This window comes from Chrysemys picta, chromosome 4 (assembly GCF_011386835.1).
Source record: "Chrysemys picta bellii isolate R12L10 chromosome 4, ASM1138683v2, whole genome shotgun sequence".
NCBI lineage: Eukaryota > Metazoa > Chordata > Testudines > Emydidae > Chrysemys > Chrysemys picta.
In genome coordinates, this window is record NC_088794.1 from 62,478,555 (window position 1) to 62,493,752 (window position 15,198).

General features: G+C 60.1%; 1 protein-coding gene across 17 annotated transcripts in view; it reads right to left on the bottom strand.

The window, feature by feature from the left end:
• Positions 1-808: 808 nt before the first annotated feature.
• AMPD2 (adenosine monophosphate deaminase 2) overlaps positions 809-15,198 on the bottom strand; it is a 40,066-nt gene continuing 25,676 nt past the window's right edge. For 16 of the 17 annotated variants that reach the window (XM_005311009.5, XM_065592428.1, XM_065592430.1 and 13 more), the window contains 13 exons: positions 13,232-13,418; positions 12,161-12,302; positions 11,089-11,178; positions 10,563-10,692; positions 9,972-10,166; positions 9,302-9,433; positions 8,326-8,489; positions 7,592-7,718; positions 7,062-7,225; positions 6,513-6,633; positions 5,931-6,104; positions 4,322-4,432; positions 809-3,672 (listed from right to left, as the gene is read on the bottom strand). In XM_005311009.5, coding sequence (XP_005311066.1) covers positions 3,457-3,672; positions 4,322-4,432; positions 5,931-6,104; positions 6,513-6,633; positions 7,062-7,225; positions 7,592-7,718; positions 8,326-8,489; positions 9,302-9,433; positions 9,972-10,166; positions 10,563-10,692; positions 11,089-11,178; positions 12,161-12,302; positions 13,232-13,418 — 1,953 coding nt within the window. In that variant the 3' untranslated portion in view covers positions 809-3,456. The remainder of the gene's footprint in view (positions 3,673-4,321; positions 4,433-5,930; positions 6,105-6,512; positions 6,634-7,061; positions 7,226-7,591; positions 7,719-8,325; positions 8,490-9,301; positions 9,434-9,971; positions 10,167-10,562; positions 10,693-11,088; positions 11,179-12,160; positions 12,303-13,231; positions 13,419-15,198) is intronic. The other variant, XM_042861859.2, reaches the window with a different exon arrangement.

Sequence of the window (15,198 nt, forward strand, 5' to 3'; positions counted from 1 at the left end):
TCTCCCAGCTCAGTCACACCCCCGAGCAGTGCTGCAATGATTTGGACCCATCTACTCCAAAGGCCAAACTAGTTTAGAGGGAGTCTGCACCAGAGTTAAACTGGGATTATGACTCTTTTTGTGGTTTTCCATTAAGGCTTGAAGGACTTGGGGTTTCATTTTCTCCTGCATGGTGTCTTCTGAGAGCTGAAGGCTGGTTGTATCTGGCTTTGCTGGAGCCCTCGGACCTTTCACCACTGCACAGATGCCACACAAGGGCCATAAACCTACTGTCTTGTGCTGTTTCCCTTTAACACCACTGCCGGGACACGGCTGCTGATGGTGACGGTCAACTGCAGGCGATCTTTGGACGGATCCCTTCGCTTCCCTACCATGGTGTGAACTGTTCCTTAGGGTCAAAATCCACTAACTCACTGTGTCCTGCACATTAGAAAGAGGCAGGAGCCTGGTGCTTTCACCTTTAGTACCTACCCTCCCCCGTTTGCTGCTCTCTCAGGACCACGCATGAGCATGAGCTGAATTGAGCAGAGCAGCGGGAGCTGGGATGCCTGGGTGCCGCTGGCTCGGGCTGTGCCTGTTTTCTGATCTGTAAGATGAGGAGTAATAACCCATCCCACAGGGCATTAATCTCAGGTTTGGAAGGCAATTGGGAGCCAGAGCCACAGCGAGGCCTGAGCATTATTAGTGATTCACAGCCCCTGCAGCCATTTGCACGTAGAAATCAGCACAGTGATAAGCAGTGAAACCTGGGTCTGAAGGCAGCTCCCATGTCCCCACCCAGCTCAGGGAGTCACACACACCCCGGGAGTTTACTTAAATAATTTGTATTTATTGATCATGCTCTTTTTTGACATGACACCGGAGAACAACGACCGTGCGTCAGCTGTTTCATCGAACAACGTGGCGACACCACAGGGTGAGTGGGAGGGTAAGAGACAGCTTTAAGGTACACAGAAATCAAAACTTTCTCCGTCTAGGCAGCACAGAGAACCGGGACAGGCTCTGGTGAAGCAGGGTGAGTATGGCGGATAATCCCCTACTGATAAACCCGGCCACTGGGCAGATGGTCCCCGCTCCCACTCCTTAGCCAGGATCTGCAGAGTCCCTCGGCTCTGATCCGCACTGCTCTGTGCACCAGCACTGGCCAGAGCCTGCAGTGCAGCGACGGCTCCTCAGAGCTTCCAGCACCAGGACCACAGGTAAGGGGCACAGGGGCGGGACTAACATGGATGGAAAGCTCCTATCCCCCATAGACCAGCCCCACCATGAGTGCTCTGGGACAGGGCCTGGGCCCCCCAAGACATTCGCTCTGCCCAGGGTGCCATCAGCTAGGCCAGTGGCTAGGGTATGGCTGCTGGAATTGGCTGACAGCCCCTCATGGGTCAAAATGGGAGCAGCCTGCTGTGACCGGCGCTCTGGGGGAACACGTCCAGCTGACCCAAGAGCCCTGGAGGGAGCTGGGTGAGGACTGTCCCCTGGGCTGGGTGGGCATGTGGGGAGGAGCAAGGGGACGGGAATGGACGGAGGAGGGGAGCACCTCATCCATATGGGCCCAGGCAGTGATTATGACCAGAGTTAAGAGGGGAGGGAGCTGAGCTTTGTCCCAGCATGGTGGGCTGCTCCCAGGAGCCACTGGGAGCAGGGAACCTCCCACCCATGCGTGACGCCCTGATCTTTCATCATGGCAGTGAGATGGGCGTGGTGCCAGGGCTCCCTAGCCGTATTGGCTACATGGGACCCGAATGCAGAGGGGAGACACAAGGGCACAGAGTCCAGGGGCCTGTTCCTAGGGCATGGTGGGCAGCGCTGACTGACTCTGCTCCCGACAGCTTTGGCCCCTGCCGCGTACAGCCAGCCCCTCCCCAGTGAAGGGTCACTTCCCACCCATAAAAACTTCACTTCAAGGGGACCTGTGGGGCTGAGCTCCTCACCGACCCCAGCAGAGCAGGCAGGGCCTCCCTTCCCCACAGCCATCACGGGGTTGGGGGCACATGGTCTGGATCTGTTCCATGGGGGCCAGCGATGGTTCCTCCCACAACCCCGGGACACTGGCAACATCCCTCTCGGTAGTCCAGGAGGCTAGAACAGAGGTGGCAGGGGAGGAGCCCGTCAGATCTAGGACCCCTCTGGGTAATGCCATGCCACAGAGCGCTCTGCAAGCCCACAGCCGGGCCCTGATGCACGGGAGCAGAGCAGGCGGGGAGTGGGTGGCGCCGTGGTGGCTAAGCAGGCAATGGGGACGGCCATGAAGCAGCGCGTCGGGGAGGACGGTTCTGCAGCCTGACGCACAGACAAAATTGGGCACCAGGCACAGGCAACTGGTGCCTCGCTCCCTACTGCCGCCGGGGAGCTCCCGGGGTCTCCCAAGGGAACTGCCCCCGAGAGACTAGGCTGGCTGTGACTGCCCTGACTGGGCGGTTCCCAGGAGCTAGACGGTTAATAAAGATGCCCAGGGCCCTCCCTTGCAGCTGACAGAGAAATGCTCAGACTGACACCAGATGCGTACGGAGTTAAAAATACCTCTGGCCCTGCCCCCTGGCCTTCCCCCCCACGCCAACCCAGGGCAGGACCCGCAGGCCGGGCACAGGCCCAAGCCACTCACCTGGGGCTGAGGCTTCAGGCATCACAGTTTGAGGAATTTGGAGGGTGGATCCTCCTTTATTTAAAAAGACTGTGGCCCAGGCAGCCCTATAGAGCACAGCCGCGTGGGGTAGGGGGCACGGCTGCAGCAGGCTGGAGTACTGGGCAAGGGCAAAGCCTAGCTCTCAACCACCTGCCCTCATGGCTACAGTTCCAGCCACAGAGACATCCAGCCACAGAACTCACTGGACTGACAATCTCAAGGCCACACCTTTCCTGGCATAACACAAGCCACGCTGAGAGTGGCACCTGCCCAGAGCACCATGCTCCAGCCACCCCCCACACGCGCACCCTACCAAGAGAGAGGGGCGCCAGCCCTCAACGCGTACCAGAGCACGTGTGCGTTCATGCCAGCACACTAGTGCCTCCAAGCCTCTCACCGAGCTTGTGCAGTTGCACGCCAACCCCCTTGTGTCTCCTCTCCCCATGGTGCCAGGATCCACGCTCCTGGCCTGCCACCCAGCTCCCTCTGCACTAGTGCCCCCAAACGGCCCCACAGACCCTCACGCTAGAGTCCAGCAGGAGTTAAAAAAAAAAGGCAGAACAAACAAACCCAAAAGAAAACTAACAACCCAAAGCAACCAACTAAAACAGCCCCAGCCCGTTCCCAAGGGCAGCCACTAAGGAAAGAGAACGAGCCCCTTCTTCAGGGAAACATCAAGCAAAGGGGAATGCAGCGAACCCAACGCCAGGGAACGGACAGGATCCCCAGGGCCAGGAGCGCAGATGCTACGAAAGGCAGCAGGGGATTCTCATGTGCCAGGCCAGCCCCCCGGGGGGAGAGCACCTGGGGGGGAATGCCCAGACCAGTGTCCTTCACTGTGTGCCCAGGCTGGAGCTCATGATCAGGGAGTCTTCTTCCTGGATGGTCTCCAGCTCTGCCGTCTGCACGGCCTGTGTGATGAGTGTCAGCTCCTGGCACAGCGTTTCAAAGCGGTAGCTCACCCGGATGTCCGGCACGTTGGTGCGTCTGATGTCGTTCCCCTCAGACCCTTCCTTCAGGTAATTGGGTCCCAGCCAGTAGCTCTTCACCTGGGAAAGAGGGCGGAGACAGATGGTCAGGAGGTCTCAGGATGGAACTTTCAGCATGCTGGATCACATGCTGGCTGCTGAAATGCAGTCACCTCTGGGGTGGGGAGCAGCAGTCGTATAACAGAGCATAGCAATGCTATGCAACAGTCACGGCTGGGGAGTGAACAAGACTCCCAACAGACGGGGGGATTCATGGAGCAGGCATGGAATAGCCAGAGCTGGAATCTGGCCAACAGCTCTGTAACAGTCACTAAAGGTCCCAGCCTCTGGTTTGTGTCTCGCCTGAAAGCCAGTGCAGCTCCGGAAGCAGAGAGCCCCTGGCACCGCGCTGCGGCACTGACTCTGACAGAAGCAGCGTGTGCCGCTCGACAGGACCTCCCCTCCAGCACCACAGTTCCCTCTGCGGCAGTGCAGGAGACGGGGCGTGGGCGGGGTACAGAGCCAGCGCCCCTATCGCCAGGCGGGGGGGATGGAAGATAAGGGGTGTAGGGTACAGAGCACAGCGCCCCCTAACGCCAGGCTGGGGGCAGGAACCTGCCGAGGTTCCTCAGCATGGCCTGCACAGTATTGAGCGGCCCAGGCTTTGAATGCGTGCTGGGCTCTCGGAGCAGAAGGGGCCCTGCTGGGGGGCGAGGGACCCCAGCATTACCTTGTGGGAGAAGCCGCTCATGAGCACGCTGTTGCGAGCAAGTTCGCACATGTCGCAGGAGCTGAGCTTCCACACCTGCGTGGCGATGCTGTACTCCTCCATCAGGGGCTCCTGCAACGGCATGGCCGCATCAGACCGGCCCACACTGCCCCCCCCAGCAGCCAGCTCCCCGGAGCAGCCTCTCACCCCATACCCACCTGCAGCTGGGCAGAAGAGCGTGGGAGGGGGGGCTGCTGATCGCTGTGGCCAACAGCTGGCATGGGCGGCACCCCGGCATGCTTCCTCCACACTGCCCTGCCCTGTGAGCCCCTGCCCGGGGCCCCTCCAGGGCCGAGGGGCAGCAGCTCAGTCCCTGGCCTCTCTGCTGGGGCTGGTGGCCCACTTAGCACCAGCGGTGACTGGGCCCTGAAAGGGAAGCCGCAGTGCAGACGCTTCCCACGAGGGGGCAGCAGGAGGGCTCCTCGCAGGAGGGCTCCTCGTGCCCAAAGATGAGGTTGGTGAGCACAGCCGGTTGCAGGCGGGAAGAGTTCTGCACCCACCTCCACCCCACACGCCTCTCCTCGGGGGCCTCGGCACGTGCATCTCCTGTTTGCACGCACCGCGTGGCCTGCACAACCGAGCCCAGCGGCCAGGAGACTGGGGGGAGTCCTGACCCTGAATGGGCCCACAATGGAGGGGAAAGGGCAGCGATAGTCCCAGCTTCCCTGGCATTTCACCCACCGGGGACTGGCACTGGAGCCAGAGGAATCCCGGCCTGGGGGCAGGGCACAGTCCCCCAGCTGGCTGGAGCTGGACTTGCTGCCAAAGGCAGGGCAGACAGAAATCTGGGAACGAGTTGGGGGCCTGGGAGCAGCGTCTCCCCCATCACAGCACAGGGAGCTGCTTGCAGCCAGGCCCCCTCCAGCCTGACTGGGGCCTGAACCAAAACCCAGGTCAGCTCCCCACCTCTCCCCCAGACTCAGCGTGCAGCCCAGTCTCTGCTCTCACTGCAGCACCTGCAGGAGTCCCTTAGCCCTGCCGCAGAAAGGTGCGATTTCACCAGCTGGGCCGGCTTACATTAAAGCAACATCGCTGGGGACCTCTGGCTTCCCCTCCAGCAGCTGCAACAAAACCTACACCCTGCTTTAAACACCCCGACCTCCCCCGGTGCCCGGCCCTGTCTGCACGCCCAGGCCGGAGCCGGCAGAGAGCTGTGGGGTCCAGTCAGCAGCGCCGCCACTGCTCTAGGACCCTCTGGCTCCTGACACAAAACAGGGGCCCCAGCCCATTCCCTGGCAGGAAGGGTCCCCTCGCCTCTTTCGCCCTAGGGATGAATCCTTGTGCCACTTCCAACCCCTCCCGAGTCTTGGTGTCACAGCCTACAGGCACACCAAGGCTGGTCTCATGCCCCCAGCTACCACCCTGGGCCAAGCTAGACACATGCAGCTCTTTCCATCTTTCCCCAAAGGTCAGTGTCTTCCACCCCCCAATCGTTGGCTGCTGCTCTCCTCCCAGCCCCTCCGCAGGCTGCTGGTGTCTCCCTGAGTGCTACACAGGGCCCCCAGATGGTGCTTTGCAGAGCTGCCTGGGGCGGCTGGGGTCTCGGCCCTGCGCGCCGCGACTTGCTCACCTTGGTGAAGTGGAACTGCAGGGGGTCATCAGTGGAGAGCGAGACCATCAGGCCGCGGGACAGATACTCGGGCAATGGGTTGCGGTGGTAGCTCAGGAAGAGACTGTTGTTGCTGAGCGGGGACATGGCGATGCCAATCTGGGCTAGGTAGTAGAGGTACTGCAGCACAGGCGCCTGGCCAGGACGAGCCGGGAGACAGCGTGGTTAACAGGATCCCTTCAGAACCCAACTTTTCCCCACCCCACCTCGGAGCCCCAGGATCAGACCCCCCATGGTGGCTAGGAAGCTCTCCCGCTGGCATGCTAGAATTCCAGGCTGTCCCTCTGTCCTGGCACTTGTAGGACCCTAACCAAGCTAAGTTCTCTTAATGTGCCTATCACCATGGTATCCAGGCTCCCCACCAGCCAAGGGCCTTCCCCAAGACCTGCCATGATGGAGATGCAGCCATCTGTACCGGTAACATCACAGCCCCCTGCCTGCTCCTATTCCCGTGCTCTGCTGGTGTGTCAGGGTTGCCGGTCGCTCAGTACCCGACAGAACCAACTGCCAAGTTCCCCCTGGGCGCAGCTCCTGGGTTCTTACCTTGCGGAGCAGCAGCCCATGCGAGATGTTCTCCGACAGCATGAAGGCTGACACCAGGTGGTGGATTGGGCCCGCCTCCCCGCAGTGAGGGCGCAGGACAAAGGTGTGGAAGCCCCTCTTCCTGCAGAGAGGTTGCCAAAGGCAGGTCAGTGACTGGCCACTGCCTGTGGTGGGCACGGACCCACAGCACGTGAGCCAGGGAGCCACGGGGGCAGGGGATGCCGGGAACCGCGCCACCTGAACGCAACCACCAGGAGCGGGCTCTCCTGGATAGGGAATCCCCAGACAGACCCTGCACTCTAAAAGGTGTCCGACACCCTGCTGTGTAATGCCCCAGCCACAAGGGGGCACTCCACAGCCAAAATGGTGTAACGGACAGCCCCCTGGCAGGACACGAACAGCTGGATTAGCAATGTCCTCCATGGGTCCCTGCAACCTGCCCAGAATTGCCAGGTGACCCCCCCAGTGCCGTGGGGATGGGCCAGGCAGGGCAAGAGGGCTCCCTCTATCTGCACAGATGACTCCTCCCCCACTCGGGGGGTCTCCTACCTGCGCAGGTGGTTCAGCACCGTCATGTTGGCGTACATGTAGTACAGGTAGTACGAGTAGGGCGGATTGTCTTCTTCAACCCAGGCCCCGGGCAGGGGGCTGTCCTGGTTGAAGATGTGATGCTCTGGCTTGGATTCGTCATCCACGCTGTCAAAGCCGTCCACCTGCCGTGGGGAGGGGAGCGTGAGAAGCCGGAGGAGAAGCGCACAGCTCAGGGCAGGAGGACCCAGGGCTCCTTCCCAAGGCACCCCTACTGGAGGCAGTACTGTCCCCTCCTGGGTGACTACAGACCCCACGCCCCAGCTGGCCGAAGAAGGACTGATGTGCCCAGGTCAGGGGCAGGGCACCACAGAAGCAGGAGCTTGATGGATTTCAGATCTGGCATGTTACCCTCCCCAAGAAGGCCCCTGTCACCCCACAGAAGCACTCAACTATGCCACACACATGGGCCTGTGCCGGCCATTCCCTGCTCGCCCTGCCATCCCCAGCTCAATCCAACCCAGTCCCCAAGCCCTGTGGGTGGCACGCACGTGCTCCAGGAAGAGGTGTAGCTCTGGGTGGCTGGCAGGATGGATGGTGGCTTCGAAGAGGGGCAGGAAAATATTCTCCAGCATCTCCTGAAAGTTGGCCAGCTGCTTCTTGGTGCGGTACACATCGCTGTGAGAGACAGAGAGGGCCCCCACCCGAGGGCAGGCTCAAACCGGGACTCCTCCCCACCATGGCCAGCTCGGCAGCTCGCTTCTTGGGACCAGATCCTGCTCCCGAATTGAATGGGGCTAGTCCTGATTTACACAGGGCAGGGCATCAGGCCACTAGCCCTGGGCCAATGGTCGTAGGATTCTTCTAGACCCTGGAGCCTGATTCCTCCTCTCTCTGCCCCACACTCAGTTGTCAGTTCCCACCCTTCCAGGCTCCCTCATCCTGCTGCCTCCCCCAGTCCCATCCATTCCTCTGCTTGGTTCACCCAGCTCCTGGGCCCTGGAACCAGGCTTCCCAATGAGCCTGACGCCTGCCTGGAGATGCAGGATGGCTCCCCCTCCAGCTGGATCCCTTCCCACTTGGGTCAGGACACTGCCCCACTAGGGAGCTCCTGGACTGTCCAGGTTTAGCCAAGCCCAGGCCCCAGAGCAGGGCTACTGGAATACAAAGAATCATCGTTGTCATCCTTGGTTGGAAGGGTCGGTCCCTGGCACGAAGCCCACATGACCAGCTCTGTCTGGAGGCCCCCCCCGCTGCTCCAGCCCTGCAGACAGAGACTACTCACAAGAGGCGTGGCACCTGCACCAGCCAGCGCACGTTGTTGGAATGCACCTTGTGGCTCACGGCCCACTTGGCCAGCTTGTCCCACTCGTCCCGTGACCGGCCGTATATGGAGAGCCGCAGCTCCGCATTCTGATACTTGCTCTCCTCCAGGTCGGACATCACCTCCTGCGGAGAGGGCAACACGCACGTTCGCCATGAGAAGTGCCCTCCCAGCCAGCGGGCTGGCTCGGGAAACGCACACCTTGGCTCGTGAGACATGAGGAGACACACGCACATGTGACACAGGGAGACACACATGCTTGTGCACGCCTCAGCTTGCAAAACAGCGATGCAAGTGTGCGCCTGGCCTTGCAACGCGGACGTCTGCATATTTTGCCTCCCAAATCAAAGGCATGCGTGGGCACGCTACAGTGATGTAAGACCCCCATGTGCCTCTCGTGAAACACGAGACTCTTACACACACACACACACACACACACACACACACAAACAGGCCTCACTAGGGGAGACAGCCAGCCCCAAATTGGGCACATCCTATATGCCCTTCACCCTCCGCGTGCACACATTTTCACCCCCAGGAGGTTCTCTTCTCTGGATCCCCCACTCCCCGCTCCCTCAAACAGTCTCTGTTTAGCTCTGTTTCCACCCTGAGACCCCCATCTCTACACTGCTGTTCCCCGACACCCGGCTTTGCAAACTTGTCAACAAGACTGAGCAGCCCGGACACTAAATCCACTCACTGTTCACCAGCGGGATCAAGCAAGAGACAGAAGGAGGCACCGTTGCCAGGCTGCACTAGCCCTTGGTGACCCTGCCCCCCATGACAGAATTGGCCTTTGGCTTCCTTCCTAGGCTGCCTGCTCAGGGGGGCTTGGCAGGTGAAGGCAAGCGGGGCCGGTCTCCGCAGCAGGGTGGCAAAGATGCCAGGGCCCGGAGGATGCCCCTTCTGGGAGCACAGGCCCAGAGGAGGCTCTCACCTTGATGATGTGAGCGAAGTACTTTCCCGAGACCTGGTTGTCCGTCTTGATGAAGATCTCGCGCAGGATGGACTCCCCGATGGGGTTGTACTTGGTGTTGAACTTGTCAAAGCGGTGGAAGGTGTTACGGTCCTGCCGCCGGGGCAGAGGGACACGTCAGCGCACAGGCAGCCAGGAGAGGAGCACGTGCAGTCCCAGCCCAGTGACCCCACTGTCCCTCCCTGGCTCCCACCAGAGCAAGTCTGCAAAGACCCATCCTCTGAGTGCCCATCCCATGGCAGGGGCGAGCATCCCCTGCCTCCAGCACCTTCTCCCCCAGACCTGACATCTTTTCCTCCCAGGGGGCCCCAGCTGCCCAGGTCTCACAGAGAGGATCCATCATTCAGCTCAGCAAAGGCCACGGGGCTGAGCCTCAGCCGCAGGACGTCCCTGCAGGCCAGTGCTGGGACAGCGGGGGATCTGGCCTGAGCAGGCATGGGGTGCGGGAGCCTCAGATCAAGAGCCGGGTCCCTTGGGGAGCACAGTGGGGCAGGTTCTACCCAGAATGGGTTTGCTTTCCTGTGCTGCATCTTTTCCCGACATCCCAGGTGGGAGCCACAGTCCTGCCCAGAGCAAAGGAGGCCATCCCCAGAGGGCAGCAGAGCTGGAGCACCTCCCTAGGGCAGCGTACCGCATGGACGTCCAGTGTATCCACGCTGAGGTCATAGGCCGTGAGGTTCATGGTCTCGAAGACCTCCTTCAGGGTCTGCTCCTTGCCCTTCTCCACGTGCACGATCTCGTCCAGGTGCTTCTTCATGGTGCGCTTGATGAAGCGCAGCAGGTGCTTCTGGTTCATGCAGGATGAGGCGTGGATGTGCGTGTCCACCTGCGCGGGGGGAGGGACACACGTGACCAAGGCCCAGGGCCCAAGACCCCAGCCCTCCCACAAGCATGGGCCGGGAGCAGGAGCCCTTGACCACTAGGTTGGAACCCAAGTCGAGGTCAGCAGGACCTGAAAGCCGTCACTGCCTGATGGGTCTCAGTCTCAGTGGGGAGGTGCTCATGGCCTCAGCACAGCAGAGAGGACAGGAACCGACTGGGCCACAGGGGCTGATGCAGGTGGTCCCTGCAAGCTGGGAGGAGCTGGCAGTGCTGCTGCCCAAGCCGGGGGACAGAGGACCTCCCTCCCTAGGGCAATCAGACCAGCGAGGAATTTGCTTGGCTGCATGGGATGATGCCTCAGGGAACACAGGGCTGGGGTAGGCTCCGGCCCTGATAGTACCTTGCGGATGTTGTAGAAGTCCCGGTGGGGGACCTTCTTCTGAGCCGCCAGCTCCTTCATCTCGTTGAGTAGGACGTGCATCTGGAACTTGGAGCTCAGGTACTGCAGCCGTCGGTAGCAGAAGGATTTTCTGGACAAGGGAACAGGTGATGGATCTGGGGTCTCTGTTCACAAGCCCCTGGGCCTAAACCCCCTTCACTGCAGGGCAGTGGTTGCCTAGTGAGTAGAGCAGTGGACTAGGACCCAGGAGCCCTGGGTTTGATCCCTGGCTCTGCCACTCTGTGGCCTTGGTGTTATTAACTGCAACTCTCGGGCTGTAGTCTGAAGAGGGGGCATCTTGTACTGCCTGCAGCCTGAGGCTAGACCAGTCCCATTCACACACGAGGTGGCCCTCGGTTCAGCTCTGTAGCTGTAACGGTGCAGCAGCCAGCCCAACAGAGGGGCCAGGCAGCTTCATGGGTGGGAGCAGCTGCCTAAGCTGTGCAGCCCCAGGGAAGCGGGCAGGAAGGGAAGCTGCTCTGCTTACATGGGGCCATTGATGATCAGAGCCATCAAGACATTCATGTCGGCGATGAACTCCTGCAGGTCAGGGTACGGCAGGTCCAGCTCTGTGCTCCTGTGGGAGGAGACAGCACAGGGTCGGTCACACCGACATGGCACGCACAGTCATGGGGGCAGGGAAAGGGAGCAGCTCAGGACAGGGCACCCAGCTGGCATGTGGGAGACCCAAAGTCAAGTCCCTGCTCCAGAAACTATTTACAAGGTGGCCAAGCTCCAGAGGAGAGACAGAGAAAGCCCCACCCAGAGTACCCCATAGCTCCATGGCTAGGGCACTGCCCTGCAATTCAGATCTCTTTCACAAGGGCAGGGGAGTTAATCCAGTGCCCCAGGCCCCATTCACAGGCGGTTTCCAACCATCTCCCCAAACCCTCAAGCCATTTCAAGTGGTAGTGTTATTTGTCACCTTCCCTCCCAGCCCCCATTGGGTAGTGTTGCTGGAGGCTGTTAAGCAGCAGCTACACCCACCCCAGAGGTGGCTGCCCTTAGATGCTAAGTGAAGTGACAGTTCATAGTGCTCCCTGGGATCTTTCGATGCAATGTAATAAAAAACCTCCTCTGAATAATATTATTCCTCCCACGAGAGACAGTGCCGCTCGGTTGTTAGAGCCTGGGCTAAGACCAGGGGCTGGGCTCTGTCCCTGGCTCTCTGTGTGACCTGAGGAAAGCCGGCCAGCAAGGCTTGCAGAAGTGGGGCGAATGAGAGGAAGAAACCCCAAAGAGATGGCCAGGGAAGGCCACCCTGCTGGCCCCAGGCTAGCCCCAGGAAGGCAGAAGGCAAAGGGCACTTGGTATCCAGACACAAAAGGGGCACTGCACGTGCCACGCAATGCAGTGCCTCAGAGAGCCTGCTGGGAAGGGATGGGATTGGGCCCCATGGGCAGGACTCTCAGTCCACGTGCCCCAAAGAGGCTGCTTCTCCAGTACAGACCTGGCTCCTTTCAGACCCCGCAGCCCTTGCTCCTCGCCGTGCCAGGCACCCAGGTTACACCTGGGTTCATGCCCAGAAGCCCTCCCACCTGCGCTTCCCCCTCCCTCACCTGTCCACGACATCGCGCTTGGTGTAGACGTGGATCACGCCGCTGACCATCCTGAGGCCGAAGCCCAAGTCGGCCGGCATGGCCTCAGGGAGGCAGGTCTCGTAGGGGTGCTGGTCTGTGAATGGGGGGTGCACAGGAGCATCTGCAAACAGGAGGAGCAGCAGCGCAGGGAGCGTTCATACTGGGTTGGGGTCTGGACAGCACCTAGCGCTAGCCTGGGACTAGGTCCCTCGTGGAGCCCCAGGACAAGGCATCAGAGTCTTCGGCAAAGGCGGGGGGGCCTGAGAGCAGGACTCCCCAGTCCAGATATGTCACTCGCCTGCTCAATGCCGTCCCCTCCCCCCCGGGACTCCCTCCATCTCGCAATCCAGACTTTTGCCCCTTCCCCCACCAGGGACCCTCCTCCCTCAGGGCCCCCCATCCGACTCCCTTCACACAATGCCCCCTCCGACCACCCCCTTTGAATGAACGGGGGTAGGGAGAGCATGACCAGGATGCAAGTTGCAGCAGGTGGGGAAGGGGCGGGTCACCCAGTGAGCCGAAAGCTAGCTCGACACCCCGCTCCCCCACTCCTGGGCAGGATTGTTCCAAGGCAGTGGTCCCCAACCTTTTTAGTCTGGCGGGCGCCAGACGACCAAGCGGCAACATCAATAGGCGTCTCCGCCGAAATGCTGCCAAGCAGCGTCATCCAGAGGCGTTACCGCCGAAATGCCGCTGAAAATCGGCAGCATTTCGGCAGCGACGCCTCTGGATGACGCTGCTTCTCGGCAGCATTTTGGCTGATGCTCGTCCGCTGCCAGTACACGGGCGCACTTAGATGCCCCAGTGGGTGCCATGGCGCCTGCGGGCACCGCGTTGGGGACCCCTGTTCCAAGGGATGAGGCTTCTTCCCCTCTCCCCCACCCCTGCAGGAGTCCATTCTGCAGCCTCATGGGAACTGATCTACGGAGCCCTGCTCAGCTCCCCACCGGCGCACCGTCTCCTAGCCATCCATCGCGCTCCCACCCTGAGGCACCTCGGGGTTTACCCCGCCACTCATTGCTCCTCTGCCCACCGCAGCCCTGGCCTCACCTGCAGCCACGGGGGTCTCTGGGATCTCCTCATAGAACCGGGTCTCCAGCGGTTTCCCAGAGAGCTCCTCCAAGAAGCGGGCGGTGGTCTTGCAGAAGCTCTGCAGGGAGAGCCCCATGTACTTCTCCCGGATGAACAGTGCCTTCACCACGCTCTTGGCTGCATCTAGCAGGTCTGTGAAAGGCACCTGGAGGGCAAAGAGGAGACACGGGCTCTAGCCAGGGTCAGGCCCACGGCTTGGAACCAGCCTGGGCAGGTTTCCATGGATGAACATGATCCATGCCCCAAACTGAGGTCTGGGAGGATCCATCCTATGGGGCATGCGGAAAGATGTGAATGCCAGTGCTTTAAGGGGCTAGAATAGGGCCTGAGTTTTCCCCATGGGGAGGAGGGAAAATCTTGCTCATATGTAAAGGGTTAAAAAATGATCAGCAGGTTTGGGATCTGGAAGCAGGTTTTCTTCAGTAATATCCTGCAGCAGCAAGTTCTGCAGGTTAACATACCTGGTGGATTTAAAATAATAATATTTTAAAAAGGATGAAACTCTTACTATGTTAAAATGTTATCTTTTAATTTCACTGATCTCTCTCTCTCTCTCTCACACACACACACATACACACACACACACACGCGTCCTTGTCAAGGATTTTCGGAGCTACCAGACCCAACTGGTCACCTCTTCATTTCCTATCTTAGGGTTTTCCTCGGCCACCCTAGACAGAAGCCATCAGCCTCTCTACTGCAGGAGTCGTGCTGGGATGCGGTGCCTCCCCCTGCCTGGGTCCCTTCCTTGGATGCTGGTGCTGAGCCAGCCTGGGAGGATGTACAGGGGCTGTGGCCTGAAAATGAACTCTCTTCTTCGGGCCTCAACCAAGGAGATGAGAGGGGGCTAAGGATCCCGCGGAGGGGAGACTTGGGGGCAGAGAGGAAAGAGGGCGTGTTTCCACATCCTCAGCTCCAATCACCATCTACTCTTCTCCTGTAGCAGGGGAGCCTGCTGGAGGCATAAGACCAAAGCCTGCCTGGCCCAGGAGACATCAGTCCCAGCCCTAGGCCAGCAGCAAGTGGGAGAGAGACGTGCAGGGGGAGCTCTCTTCCCCTCCCCCAAGACGCCGCTCCACTCCTTGTATTATTGCAGCCTGCTGGGCACAAATGCCCACTCCATCTCTGCTGCACGTGAGGATTTGTGTACAGCCACATCCTCCCAAGTGTGTAACACACCCACACAGAGGGAAACGCTGCCGCCGCATCTATCGCTGGCTGGGGAGTCATCTGGACGGGCACCAGGAATCTTGTGAACGAGCAGGAAGGCGCGTGGCTGAGGCTGCAACGGCGATGCTGCCTTGGCAGTTTAACGTTCCCATCATGGATGTGTGTGCAAGTGAGTGATCTCCACACAGAGAGCGTGCATGTTATAGACACGCTGCGGGGAGCCAGGCGATTTCCCACACAGAGAGCGTACACGTTATAGACACGTTGCGGGGAGCCGGGCGATCTCCCATGCAGAAAGCGTACACGTTATAGACACGCTGCGGGGAGCCAGGCGATCTCCCACGCAGAAAGCGTACACATTACAGACGCGCTGCTTGGCGTGCGTGCGATCTCCCATGCTGAGAGTGTACATGTTATAGACACGCTGCCGGGTGCCGTGTGATCTCCCACACAAACAGCGTCTATGTTATAAACACGCTGCCGGACAGGCGTGCGAGCTCCCACGTGGAGAGTGTACACATTACAGTCATGCTGCCGGGGTGCGGCCGATCTCCCACGCTGAGAGCGTACATGTTATAGACGTGCTGCCAGACAGGCGTGCGATCTCCCTTGCAGAGACTGTGTACGTTATAGACGTGCCGCCAGGAGATGTTCTGGCCCCTGGGGCTTTGCAGACTCTCCCTGGATGCTCTAACTTCCTATCTGCTGTCCTTTTCAGCTCGCTGTCCATGTTTTCTGCCTGGCACGTTCAGAGG